This window comes from Poromitra crassiceps (assembly GCF_964638095.1).
Source record: "Poromitra crassiceps genome assembly, chromosome: 8".
Classification (NCBI taxonomy): Eukaryota; Metazoa; Chordata; class Actinopteri; order Beryciformes; family Melamphaidae; genus Poromitra; species Poromitra crassiceps.
In genome coordinates this window covers 1,901,406-1,915,178 of record NC_139629.1, presented here as the reverse complement: position 1 = coordinate 1,915,178, position 13,773 = coordinate 1,901,406, and the positions used below count along the sequence as shown (strand labels likewise).

The following is a 13,773-nucleotide window of genomic DNA, read 5'->3' as shown; positions in this document are numbered from 1 at the left end:
CAATAAGATGATTTTGTCAATATTTTAATATTTTTTGGGAAGCATGTGGAAGCTCATCCTACTGTTATAGCGACTTGAAGCTGAGCAAAGTGGCACACAGCAGTGCTCATTAGAGCCACCCATACCTCTTTGTAACTTGTGCACATCTCGTACATTATCATTTCTTTTTCCTCACAGCACTCATCTTGTCTTGTTATTGTCATTCGGAGTTCTCAGTGTTTTGCTAGCTTCTAGCTAAGGGTTCGTTAGCTAACGTTAGTTAGTTTAACCAGCTTAAACGTCATACAAGTCCGCAATCATTAAATTTGTGTCCATGTTCAGGCAGCGGTCAAATCAAATATCCATTCAGCCAAGTCCGTAATCCAAATTCAGTAATCAGTTCCAGAAATAGTGTCGAAAAACCAGATAGTTAGAGATAAGTTTGATAAACACAGCGACTAGCACAGCGACCGGGCCGGTAAGGAGAAGAAGCCGATAAAGCGGAAACTGGCTCGCCAAGTTGGCAAGCAAACCGGAAGTTCGTCTAATCGCTTGTGCAACTACGTAGTCTATTGAGGAATGCCTTCTCATACATAATAAGAATCATGAAGATTGTAATTTTTTGCAAATTATTTGGCAGTCCACTTGCAATACCTTCACGGCCCACAGGTTGGGAATGGCTGGTCTAGGCATCGGTTTTACAACACTCACTACACTTACTTCAAGATAATCACAGTTCTTCACTCTTACTGCACTTCATACCTGCATGCTGGGTCTGCTCCTGAATCCAGCAGCAGCTTGACCACAGCCTTCTGCCCGGCTGCTGAGGCAACATGCAGCAGAGTGAACCCAGAGGAGTCGATGGCCTTGTTGAGCAGAGTCAGTGGGGCGGGGGCGTCGGCTGGTTGCTGCTGAGAAAACGTGTTGCCCCCCTGGAGGAGTGTGCCCCCCTGCTCCTCTGGACTCTGGGCCGCTTGCCCTGGTAGCTGGAGGAGTGTTCCCCCCTGCTCCTCTGGACCCTGGGCTGCTTGCCCTGGTAGCTGGAGGAGTGTGCCCAGCGAGTCCACATCCCCGATCTTACAGGCTGTGTAGAGAGCATCCCTCAGGCTGAACTCCCATGACTCTTCATCTCCTATGTTGGTCACAGAAAGCAAAATAAGTTCTAAAATAGTCCTTCTACGAGTGATAATCAAGCATCAGAAGAGCACTGCCTCACCTTCAGGTTCTTTCTTGGTACTCTGTGCTTTCTGCTTTCCCTGGTTCTTCCTTTGTTTTGCTTGAGAGGTGTCTTCTGTTGGCTCCTCCTCTTGTTCATCTGCTTCCATGGTATTCAATTCTGGGACGGAGCGATAAATTCTGTCAAACTTGCGCAGCTACAGTATGGTGCGATAAGGATTCTTTTCGTGTTGGAACATAATACACAGTGCTTCTGAGACACACTGATGGATTCTAATGAGCAATAAGCTCCTATATGCAGTATATACACTGTATATATATATATAGTAAAACAAAAACAGAATGAAAGATACAAGTATATGCAAATATTGTGCAGGTAAGGGACAAGAAACCCTAGGGGCGTGCGAGGTCTCTTACCTCAGAAATTAAACCAAAGTTAACAACAGTTACAACAACATCATACAATGTAAACAAGAACCAGGGAAAGGAACAAACAACAAAAAAGAAATCAGCACACTGGCCCTACCGTCATTCTGCATTTTGTTTCCCTCCTTTCTCCTCCTCCTCTTCCTCTGTCTGGAGGGATGGATTTCAAACTCGCGGAGGTCCAGAGTTCCTAAGGTCATCTCCACTGTCTCCAGCTGGATCTCTCATCCTCCTCATCTGAACTGTCCGGTTCATTTGCTTCTGCTGATGGAAAAAATAAAGAAAACAAACGTCGTAGTAATAATTAAAAAGCTTGGGCCTGTTGAAACAGCAAGCCATACAGTCATAACCAATGAACGTTCACCTATTTTGTGAGCCTGTATTTAGAGGCAGTAGATAACTTTATAATTAATTTTGATCCACCTGCGGTTTGAACAGAGGGCAAAGTCAAGCCCACATTGTTCATCTGAACCTTTTAAACATTCAAAACTCACTTTTTTCTTGATCGGAGTTCGTTTGTGCCGTTGGTTTGAGTTTTCTTTTCCATTCCTTTTTAGAGGGACTGAGGAGGATTGTGGAGATATCTGTGTCGCTCCCTGTATCAACATATGTTTACCCAAACATTGATTATAGCCTGGCGGCACAACACCAAGCAGAGAACATGTTATTATTCCAAGTACAGTCTATGACTCGACACCTACCGTAAACATGAACCGTTAGAGAGCACCTCGTGAACTCTGCGTACCTCTCTGAAGGTTGCCCTGCGTGTGGCAAATGGAAGTGTGCGGATCCTAGGATCCTTTTTGTCCAGCGGTGTGCCGAGCGACCAGTGACACCAACAAAGGTGCTTTTATTGTAGCTAGGAGCACGTAGGAATATCACAGAGGCCTCCTTCAAGTAGTCAGTCCAGCCGTCCAGAAGATCCTGGATCTCCTACATACAAAACACAAACGACAGAACTACTTGATTTATGAATGCATTACATAAGAAAATCTAAACTGTGGCTATTTCACCATATAAGTAGGGTGCATGAACTCGAAAAATGTAGTAAAGAAGAAAAAATTGAAATGTTCACGGCCATCACAGTGTAGGCAAGGTGACAGCGCGCTGTTGTGTTTGAAGTCTCGACTTGAATCTTACCTTGACGAGCGCCGCCTCGTTGTGTCTCCTCAGAGCTGCTCCAGCTGACTTGGGCGCGTTGCTGCGGTTCTGAGCATCTCTGAGTCCTTGAGCGGTGCCTCTCTTCGCTCGCACCGTGTATCGGTGGAAAGTCTTGTGCTCGACAACTTCTTTCCTGTAACGCAAATAAATATACCAAGTTGCACAAGAGCTTGCAAACACACTGGGCAGGCTGAGCCTGATATTAGGGGTGGGAGGAAAAATCGACACGGCATAGTATCGCGATATTTTGTGTGGCAATATATCGTTATCGCACAAATGTCAAGTATCGCAATATTTTTTAATTTGTTTATGACAGGTTTTCATGACAGTGTTGGTCAGTCTGACTTGACAATTTTTTGCAATAAAAATGAAAACTATCTTCGATTAAAAAAAGATGTTGACAAAGTTTTCCTTTGGGGATATAATTTGCAATGGAAAAAAGTTAACAAATCTCAATATATTGCAATATCGCAATACTCAATATATCACAAAACTAGCATATCACAATACTATCGTATCGTAACTTAAGTATCGTGATCATATCGTATAGTGGGGCATCCGGTGATTACCACCCCTACGATATGCTGCATAATCTGAGATACTGAATAGTCAAATATGAAAAGACGCAACCAGCGGGTAGGGTAGCGGTAGATCCCCTACCTACCAACATGAGGGTTGCAGGTTCGCACCCGTGTTTCCTCCGGCTTGGTCGGGGGTCCAGGGGCAGCGGGGGGGGGGGGGGGGGGGGGGGGGGGGGGGGGGGGGCGATTGGCCAAGTACAATTGGGGAGAAAATGACGAACAAAATCAGAAAAGGAAAAAAAAAGACAACCACTTACCCTTGGAATACAGCACCAGCGAAATGCCCCCCTCCCGTCATGAGAATGACCCACACAGTCTTCTTACTTATAGTCTTTAGGAGAGCTGCAGCATCTCCCTCAGCATCTGACTTTAATACAGTCAAAGAGCAGAACAAAATCAACTGAAATACCTGTTAACGTACAAATGACACATTCCTCCACAGTGCATTTGGTCATTTCTCCTGTCGTGGCTCACCTTGCCCTGGAGAATACAGCGGTAGATGGCTAGATACTGTCCTTCTGAGTCCTGGAAAACCACCTTGCTGGAGAGCCGGCTAGGGACTGAATCGACTTCAGCTGAGCTGTCATTATCTGTGCGGGTGACGTCACTGCTTTTTCCTCCCCACTCACTATCCGAGTCCTCGTCCCCCGAGTCGGACTCTGAGCCCGAGATACTTGACATATCGTCTGTGAAGCGATATATGAGATTCAAAACAATTGTTAGAATCATTTAAACGGTCCGTCATTTTAGGTCGGCCCTCTGACTTCCATGTTGATGTCTAGTAGGACTCGCTGGTTTCCCCTCACCTGTTCCAGTCTTCCTCTCAAATTCCTCCACTGTGACCGGTGGTAGGGCTACAATCTTTTGCCTCAAGTTGAACCGATGCCAGTCGAGCTTATAGTGCTCCGTCTGAGAGATTGGGACAACACACATTTCAGTCACTTCCATACGACAACCTCCTTCATACATAGATACTTGAAGATACATTCTTGAAGGGCAAATTGTTTCATAACCTGTTCCTCGCGGTTATTAAAGGAGCACCTGCAGGCTGAGCAGACCATCTTGTCTGACACCTCTCTGGCCAGGCTGCTCTCCCTTTGCCTGCCATCCTCCACTGCTGTGTGTGTGTGTCACATGCAGAGGTTAGCTTTCAAACCTATCCTAAATTAGAGGCGACATGATCGTTTTGCTCACAGACATTACGTTACAATACGTCACAGACATTACGTTACAATACGTCACTTACTGTCTGAAGGCGGCTCTGTGAGGACATGCTGCTCTGTGAGGACAGGCTGCTCCTCCTGGACAGTGGTCACTTCTCTCAGACCGAGCAAAGCGTCGTCATGGGGACACAGCAGGTCAAAGACGGATCGGGAGGCTGTGCGACTCATGGCCACTCGTGAGACGCAAAAGGCAGAAAAATACTAGTAGTGTCTGGAGGGGGTGAAAAATCGCCTATTACGTCATGATAACATTACCGTCTGGTGTGAGCTGGCAAACAACACTACACGTCATACGGTGGAGTTACATGACCATAAAGTAATATGAACGACACGTGTAGCTACAGTTAGTCACTACTACTACTACTACTAGCCATATTAGCTACTAACGCTATCACACCACTACTGCTGTCTACATCTGCTATATATATATATATATTTTAGTATGTTACTACTAGACCGTTCGCGGGGTTAACTTACCATTAAAGGCTGTCACGAAATAGTTTGTCATGCTGCGTTACTTCCTGAAGTGTCTACGGAAGCCCGGAAGCACAGAGAAAAACGCGTTTACTTCAGACGGCAGGATAGTCACTCAATCGTTCGTGAAGAATGCTGTGGTAAAAACAGCAAGGTTGGTAAACTACACATCCAGTCAACATAACAGCCAACCATAAAGCCATCTTTACAGAAAATGATGTTCCTATTACTTGCCAGCCATCATCATGTTGTGTGATTCATCTTTCCTGACTAATGCAGTTATGGAGATATGCGTCCTGCAGTTTTGTCAGCCTAAAAATGTATTAACAGTTGTGGAGAGGCGGGGCCTACTAAAAATCACTCAAAGCTCAAAGAATGAATGATACAATTTATTCTGCTGTTAAAATGCACGTCATTTTGACATTAACAAAAAGGGTAAAAACAACAACAAAACGATTCAATTTTACTGGCGTTTCCTCAGAGTCCTCTTTGGTTCGGCTGGGAGCAGAGCTTGTCTTCTTTCTAAAGGGAAAGAAAGGAAAGAAAAACGTTATATCACACGTTATTTCAAATCCTACAACTTTGCCAATTAGTACCCCCCCCCCCCCCCCACACACACACACACACCTTTACCAGCCCTTGAAAGAGAGCGACCTTTCGCTTTGGCAGCTGCGAGACTCCGTTTCACCTCGGCGGTTTGAGTCGTGAGGTTTCTCTCTTTCTGTGTGACGGCTTCTTCTATTTCCTGTAAATCTTTCATATGATTTCTGAAAGATAACAAAGTCGTCATTGAACTACGTGGTTGCATGTCATCTTCACGGGCTGACGACGATGCATATTATATTATAGTGTATCTACCTAACGCCAGGAGGAGCTTCTTGGGCATCAGCGTTTGAAAGGTGATGTTCCTCTTGCAGCAGGTGACACAGTTCCTGCAGTGATTCCTCTCCACTCGGCCACATAAGCCACAAAACCATTTTCCGTTCAATTTCTGCGATGCTGCAAGTGAGTGAATTACAGGTCTGATTAGGAATTCATTGAAAAGTAAACGTTACCCCACTATGCATGTGCACATGTTTTGTTGTTTGTTGGGAAGACCACCACCAGCACCAGCACCACCACCAGCGTACCATAACATGTACCATTGCACTCTGTCTTGCTCGGAGCGCAGTCTCTGCTGCTTGAGCTCCTCCAGTCTTCCAGCCTTTTCGTCGATGGCATGCTGCAACAGGTTGACTTGCTCCTGCATGCAGTTTAACGTTAATGCCATTTGACTCACACACGGCGGCACCAGTAAAACAAAACAAAAAAGGAAGTTCGAACTAAAAAAGAAAGCAGCGTAGAAGCTAGTAAATTAACTTTAAAGCCAAATTAGCTTGAAATGTGGACATAACGTGATCTTACGGACGGTGAACGTTACTCTGCTTTGTTTTCGTTTGGTGACTGGTGACTGACTGATTTTTAGTTCCCAATCCATGCCGACCCGGACCAGACCAGAGGTAGGACAGAACTGTATTTATTTGATTTTTGTGACTTCCTGCCTGGCGCTGCGGAGCCCGGATAGCTCAGTCGGTAGAGCATCAGACTTTTAATCTGAGGGTCCAGGGTTCAAGTCCCTGTTCGGGCGGTATTTTTCCCCAACATAACTTAATGGATATTTAGATTAACATATTTATTTTTGGCATGTGTTTTGCTGCTGAAATTAGCACCGTACCATTGTAAACGAACTGATAGTAATGCCAACTGTCTTACAAGAACGAAAACAGCACTCCTTGTATTGATATGACGATGAGTCTTCTAAAGCCTAAAATTGCCATAAACATTATGCTAAACATTAAACCATTTATTTTAGAGCAGGTCATTGAACTGGAGCTGTTATTACAAACATGGAGACGTCACATTACAGTTGGAGTTGTTGTTTATGAAAGAACTGAACTAACTAGGGGATTAAACTCACTCATCAACAAACAAAAGTAAGCATGTAATTTAGCTGAGATAATCATGGGTGTTGTCTCAGACGAGTGATAGGGAATGCCTATATAAGGCTAAGTGTTACTCCAGGTAATGGCAGCACTGAAGGCATACCTGACTCACAACGATGGAGCGGATTATCCTGTTGTACGTGGTTGTTTCCACTTGTCTCTGGGACATACATGCTCGGGTAAGTTAAATTATATTTAGTAGTATTTTTATTTTCATGAATTTAAAGAATTTACAACAAATATTTCTGTCTTTTTTTTTTTTTGCAGAAATTTGTGATCACCCAAATGACCCCCAGAGGCTATCAAGGTAATTGCACCAAATGTTGATGGGAACTGTGTTACTGAATTTCCATTTGGTAAAATATGGATTGTGTCACAGAAACAACAGATAACACTGACTGCACCTCTTATTTCTAAGATCACGTTGAGCAAAGTGACGGGACAGCAATGGGTGAAATCATCAAAGCTAACGAGTTCCAAGGTAAGTTGCTTGCATTTCACTTGGTCTAAATATAGTGCCGTATAGACTACATGCAGTGTAAAAAATAAGGTCCTACTACTCTGTATAGAATGATTTAATTTCCCTTGCTTTCTGCCTCAGCTGCCCACATCATAGATGGTAGCAGCAATCTCAGGGAGGGAGACATAGCCGTTTCATCCGGGAGGCGCACAAAAATCTGCTTTGCACGGAGCTGCCTGTGGTCTAAGTCAGTAGATGGACATGTCTATGTTGCATACAGGCTCTCATCGGAGTACAGTAAGTTTTTCCTTTCGTGTTCAAGGTGCAAATAAATCGAATGCATTACAGTCTTGATATTCAGCATATTCAGTGATGTCTGTCTGTGCCCTGTCCGTCCTATCTGTCTGTGCCCTGTCCGTCCTATCTGTCTGTGCCCTGTCCGTCCTATCTGTCCGTCCTATCTGAACCACTGAGTGATGTCTGTCTGTGCCCTGTCCGTCCTATCTGAACCACTGGATGCATTACAGTCTTGATATTCAGCATATTCAGTGATGTCTGTCTGTGCCCTGTCCGTCTGTCCGTCCTATCTGAACCACTGGACAGCTGACTTGGAGAAGAAAGTGGTCAAGACAGGGATGGAGAGCATCGAGAAAGGTACCTGTGTGCGGTTTGTTCCCTGGACTCACCAGCAAGATTACATCGACATCCAGCCAAAGTCAGGGTGAGAGCTGCTGTTTGATTCCAAAATGTGATGTTTTCTATGTGAAAATTGTGACTCCTTTGTCAAAATGATTTGCTGGGATGATGGAATGTGGAATTTCCTTATCATGTTTTCTGCTGTATTTTCAAATGTAGCGTTAATCAATATCAACAGTTTTTAGCTAAATGGATAGAATGGGGGGGGGGGGGGGGGGGGGGGGGCTGTCATTTACTTATAAAACAGTTTTCCAATGATTTCTTACATACCGGTAATCTCTGCTTTGCTGCTCTGGCAGTGCAGTTCAAGATTCAAGATTATTTTAATTTGTCCCGAGGGAAATTTGTCTTGGACATACAGGTTGCCTCACTTCTACAAATAGTTGTAATGGTATATATGGTATTTGTTAATACAGGTGTTGGTCCTACCTTGGTGCGCGTGGTGGAAGACAGACCGTATCTCTCCAGTCGCCTGACTGCGTCCGGACTGGAGTGACATCCCATGAGCTCATGCACGCCCTGGGCTTTGTACACGAGCAGTCCCGGGCCGACCGGGACAACTATGTCACCATCATGTGGTCCAACATCTGGAGGGGTAATTTGAAAGGGGCGGGGAGGGGGGGGGGGGGGGGTCACTCAAAATGGTGAATTAAAATAGAGTTTATTTGTATATCACTAAATACAAAATAAATTACAATGTGCTTTTACATGGTCTAAAAGCAAAATATGTAATCTGCTTGGTGTGATCATGAATATGAAACATATTTTCCAATTTCCAACAGATCGTTTGAGGAACTTTGAGAAATTCAAGACTGACAATCTGGATCTGCCCTATGACTACAACTCCATCATGCACTTTGGAACGTAAGTAGGATGAATTTGATGTATTTGTTTCGATTTGATCACTGAACTGTAGTCTTGTAAACTGGCTGACATTAAATGCATATTATTTTATCAATTTGTTTCTTATTATCTTACCATGAAAGTACTATAGTCTAGCTGCTGTTGTTGTTGTTGTTGTTGTTGTTGTTGTTGTTGTTGTTGTTGTTGTTGTTGTTGTTGTTGTTGTTCTGCAAGCCTGTGGCTGAATCAGTGTTTAGCCTGGATGGAGACGTTTTGATGACTCTCTTTAGGTATGCCTACTCTGAGGACGGGGCGCCAACCATTGTTGCCAAGAACAGCAGGAGCATTCAGCTGGGCCAGGCGTCTGCTCTCAGCCATAATGACAGACTGAAAATCAACAGGCTTTATCAATGTGGTTGGTATCAAACATCCACGTTTAACATGATGCTTTGACAACTAGTAACTCTTATTTATGGCAAGTGTCCTCCTCAAGGGGTGACCAATACTAGAGATATGTCACTCTTTCTAACGTGCTTTCCTCAACATTGTGTTTCTCTCTTCAGGTGACACGGACGATTACTGACCCAGCTGAGTTTACGAGTTTACGAGCTACTGAAAATCATAATACAATAAACCGGTGTCAAATCATGGAAACATTTTCAATAAAGATTCATTGGAACTTTCAAGTAGCACTTTCTCTGTGTAAATGCTATCATCTGAGTATTTTAAAATACATATCCCTGAACTTGAGGAGGTTGACAAAGGGAGTGAGTGTGCAAAATTGTTATTACATTACATTACATTACGTCATTTGGCAGACGCTTTTATCCAAAGCGACTTACAATAAGACATTTTTGTCAGCAATAGAGCTATGCAACACAGTCTATGATAACTACGTCTGAAGGAACAGTGGTACAAGTTTAGTTAAGCTAGTAGTTTTTTTTTATTTATTTTTTTAGAAAGAGAGAGAAAGAAGGTAGATCAAAAAGGGCCCAGATGGAGTTAAGTTAAGTTAAGAGAGAAAAAGGGAGCTGGAGACAATTGAAATACAAGGTACTTTGGTTTGCATTACTCATCCAAATGTCCTTATCCTTCTATAAAGCATGAATAATTTAATAATAAGAATAAGAATAAGTATTTATTTAATAAATAACTCTGTAATAGAGGACTTTCAAACACTCAAACTACAATATTTGAGTGAAACAGTATTTGGAGTAGGAAATAAAACAGCAGGTGATGTTATAACATTAAACAATGGAGATTGAGATAGAGAAAAATAGTCATATATGGCCAGAGGAAAAACGGAGTAAAACATTTGGGGTCAGTGAGAAAAACACATACCTTGATTAATGAGGTGCCTGCATTATGGCAGAACAACACTGGAAAGGATCCACACTTGAAGCCACACAACTGGGATGCAGAAGAAAGCGTACGATGCTAATGCTCCTGTAGAAACCAAGGCAGAAGATCCTTAGCCCACAGTCATCACCCCTCAAATTGACCCCTTGGAATAAATAAATACATATTTGGAGAAGGATCAGATTTTCTGTGTCATATATATTTACCAATATGACAAAATGATTGCTGTCAACGTAGTTAGAAAGTGATAGTTAATCACAAAATCACAGGTTGCCGGCTCAGTCAGACACAAATTGATGGTCTGTTGGACTGGGTGGGTGGACAGTTATTCCCCTGATAGCAACTGCTATACAAAAACCACTTTACGTGTCTCAGCTCTGAAAGTGCTGAATCTAACATTATGGTAAAGTACAGTGCACAGCTGGAGGTCAGGTCAGCTCTGGAACCACCTGTTCTGGGGCAGCAGCACTGGACTTTTCTTAATTACATAGAGTTGGATGATCATGATTCACCGCAGAACATGTGCCCAATCAGTACGGAGCGCATGAGCCATGTGCCCAATCAGTACGGAGTGCATGAGGGAGATGTGGGTATATAGTTTGGGTGGAGGAACCACAGGCAGACACTTGTGTGCCAATCTGAAGCAAAGCAATGGATTCTACCATCATCCGACTGGGTGTCTTGTTTGGCATGCTGACCCATACGTACACCCTGCCTGTTAAGGTCAGTACTGAGATATGTCTCTTATAGGTTATGCCCATTTTAATGTTTAGTCTAAAAAGTATGTTAACATGCAACTTTGATTTACAGAATTCAACTGCAGTACATGAGGTGAAAGTGAGGGTGAAAAGAAAATACTCAGGTGGGTTCTTACAAGAATATAGACATCTTACTTTTTTGGCACGGCGTATTTTATCATGCAAGTTAATGTTATAATAGGCCTACTACACTATATCATTCTGTTAATTGGAAAATAGGTTTATGTTGCAATAAAGGGGATTACTTCTTTCCAGGATTCCAGTATAAACTGATATATGTTTAAACCTAACTGTGCTCTCTCATCTATGTCTTTGTATTCAGATGAATATGTAGATTATGACGATATTAATGCGATGGACAAAATCCTGGAGGCAAACAGAAGTAAGTGAGCAAGCTGTAGTGTATACTATGATAGTGATTCAAGTTACTGGGTATATCTTGAACTAATTCAAATATGTTTCTCACCAGGGCTGCGAACCCCCCGAGGTATGACATTCAAAGAGGGGGATATTGCCAGCTCATACCTCCAGAGTGCCATTATCTGTCCTGGCAATGCCTGCTTATGGCCCAAATCAGTTGATGGATTTGTTTATGTGCCCTTCATCATGTCTCCACTATATGGTGCGCATTCAGGTGTTGGGTAGAACTTGGGAGCTCATGACTTTTTGTTTCATTACCTCAATTTAGAGGTAATGAAACAACATACTACAATGTATGACTTGATCTGTCACAAGATTCACAATCAAAGATTCAACTCTGATTTGCTTGTTTTTGATGATAGATGATATGGACAGAATCACAATAGAAACTGGGATGCAAGACATCTCCGCTGGAACATGCGTTAAATTTGTTCCACGCACTCATGAAGCCAACTTCCTCGATATTCAGCCTCGATATGGGTGAGTATGACAAGTGCATATGGATTGCATGTAGAAAATGTCCCCCTTTTTTGGTGCTGTATGATTCCTATGTGGTGAATTTGCATTGGTATTGTGCAAGTGGTGTTTTGAATGGACACCTGTTGCCTCTGTTGCACCCTAAGCTGCTGGTCATTTCTGGGGCAGACTGGAGGCAGCCAGACCTTGTCACTGCAGGCTCCTGGATGCATGTGGTCAGGAGTGGCCTCCCATGAGTTCATGCATGCTCTGGGCTTTGTGCATGAGCAGTCTCGCTCAGACCGAGACCACCACGTCACAATCGTATGGAACAACATCATGCGAGGTTAGGATGAAGGATTCTTATTATTGCGTTGCTCGCATTTTCTAAAACTTTTGTCTAGCTTTTCCTGTTTTGCCAAAATGGGTTTTCCGAGCAAGTAAATGAGTGAATTCACAGTTGTCCTTTATTGTTTGTGCCTTGACAGACCGTGTGCAGAATTTCAGGAAGCAGGTGACAAACAACCTCAATACTCCATATGACTACAACTCTGTGATGCATTATGGGAGGTGAGCTGCTCTATAGGGCCATGGGCTTTTCATATTTTGCTTGGGCGTCTCTACACCACATACTCTGGCATTTCTGTTGCAGCTATGCCTTCTCTGAAGCTGGTGGACCAACTATAATCCCTAAACCAGATCCTTACATTCCCATTGGCCAGCGAGATGGACCCAGTGTTCTGGATCTGCATAAAATAAACATGTTGTATAGTTGTGGTAGGTGAACTGAACTCACACACATACTCTATGTACTGTACATGACTGACATGTAACTTTTTTTTGTCACTCACTCATTGATTCCATTTTCTTTCGGTGGTCCAATAGGTACCATGGACTAAGAGGATCCAGAATGTCGACAGAGGCCCAAACCACCTGGCTAATGACTCTGAACTCAAACCTGTGTCACCATCAGAGCGATAGTTGGACTGATATATTCTGTGACAGCCTGCTTTGCTCTCAGGTTAAGCTAGCCGTGGGAAGTAACTATAACTATTGTTGTTAAGTAGATTGTAGGAGAAGTACTTTTTGAGTAGGTTCACCTCTGTCATCTTTTTAATGAATGTTTGATCCATTATGTAGGCCTACTTTCATTTGACTGTGTTCACACCTACATAAATATATTGTTGTGTTCTAGTCAATAGAGTAGCGATTAGGCTACAATCTGCCACTTAAAGTAAACCATTCATTCATTCAGTCAAATAAGTTGCAGCAACTATAGGCCAAAATATATAATAATAATAATAATAATAATAATAATAATAATAATAATAATAATAATAATAATAATAATAATAATAAAGAGTAATTGACCTTTTTCACAGCAGCCATTCTGTGTCTAAAACGCAGCAAATAACACATGTGCAAGCAGAACATTAATGAGGGTTTCCAACTTCCAATCCATTTGGGACTTGAGCCTTAGCACCTTAGCATTTAGGTGTTCCAGTGATGGACCTGAGCCTTAGCACCTTAGCATTTAGGTGTTCCAGTGATGGACCTGAGCCTTAGCACCTTAGCATTTAGGTGTTCCAGTGATGGGGCCCTCATTAATGTTGTGCTTGCCTTGTACCCGTCTTACTTCTTGCCTTTTAGACACAAAATGGCTGCTGTGAAAAAAAGCAGATTGTATTAAGGAATTAAAAGGTGTAAATATGTTCTTAGTAAAATCCATATTGTGGTGTAGGTTGCCAGAAAACTGGTAAGTTTACGGTATGTGCCTGC

At 42.9% G+C, this 13,773-nt stretch overlaps 2 protein-coding genes and 1 long non-coding RNA gene across 3 annotated transcripts; 1 reads left to right on the top strand and 2 right to left on the bottom strand.

Moving 5' to 3' along the window:
• Window positions 1-725: 725 nt before the first annotated feature.
• ankzf1 (ankyrin repeat and zinc finger peptidyl tRNA hydrolase 1) lies at window positions 726-5,142 on the bottom strand (the record flags this gene model as incomplete). Its single annotated transcript, XM_083642231.1, is given in 15 exon segments — window positions 726-1,111; window positions 1,196-1,315; window positions 1,682-1,807; window positions 1,810-1,845; window positions 2,076-2,177; window positions 2,283-2,298; window positions 2,300-2,401; window positions 2,404-2,514; window positions 2,722-2,875; window positions 3,581-3,690; window positions 3,798-4,009; window positions 4,130-4,232; window positions 4,337-4,440; window positions 4,570-4,757; window positions 5,024-5,142. Coding segments are annotated over 14 exon segments (1,827 nt in total). The 5' UTR covers window positions 4,715-4,757; window positions 5,024-5,142.
• Window positions 5,143-5,417: 275 nt separating this feature from the next.
• On the bottom strand, window positions 5,418-6,501 carry LOC310781113. Its single transcript, XR_014552950.1, has 4 exons — window positions 6,163-6,501; window positions 5,879-6,019; window positions 5,648-5,787; window positions 5,418-5,542 (listed from the first exon to the last, which is right to left on the bottom strand). It is a non-coding gene; the product is annotated as an uncharacterized lncRNA (long non-coding RNA).
• Window positions 6,502-7,093: 592 nt separating this feature from the next.
• LOC310781628 (uncharacterized protein) lies at window positions 7,094-13,737 on the top strand. The gene is made up of 18 exons (XM_083642230.1): window positions 7,094-7,181; window positions 7,270-7,309; window positions 7,421-7,483; window positions 7,604-7,759; window positions 8,066-8,183; window positions 8,575-8,753; window positions 8,941-9,022; window positions 9,292-9,416; window positions 9,565-9,580; window positions 11,005-11,083; window positions 11,171-11,222; window positions 11,441-11,500; window positions 11,588-11,740; window positions 11,901-12,018; window positions 12,162-12,340; window positions 12,483-12,564; window positions 12,647-12,771; window positions 12,880-13,737. Exons 1-18 carry the CDS (start codon window positions 7,119-7,121, stop codon window positions 12,891-12,893), a joined length of 1,704 nt encoding a protein of 567 aa, XP_083498356.1. The 5' UTR covers window positions 7,094-7,118; the 3' UTR covers window positions 12,894-13,737.
• Window positions 13,738-13,773: the final 36 nt, after the last annotated feature.

Bases quoted from the DNA above. Each gene is read 5' to 3' on its own strand.
- LOC310781628 (XM_083642230.1), top strand. From the start codon at position 7,119: ATGGAGCGGATTATCCTGTTGTACGTGGTTGTTTCCACTTGTCTCTGG. The intron at 7,760-8,065 runs GTAAGTTTTTCC...ACCACTGGACAG, and splicing joins CAGGCTCTCATCGGAGTACA to CTGACTTGGAGAAGAAAGTG. The intron at 11,501-11,587 runs GTAAGTGAGCAA...GTTTCTCACCAG, and splicing joins AATCCTGGAGGCAAACAGAA to GGCTGCGAACCCCCCGAGGT.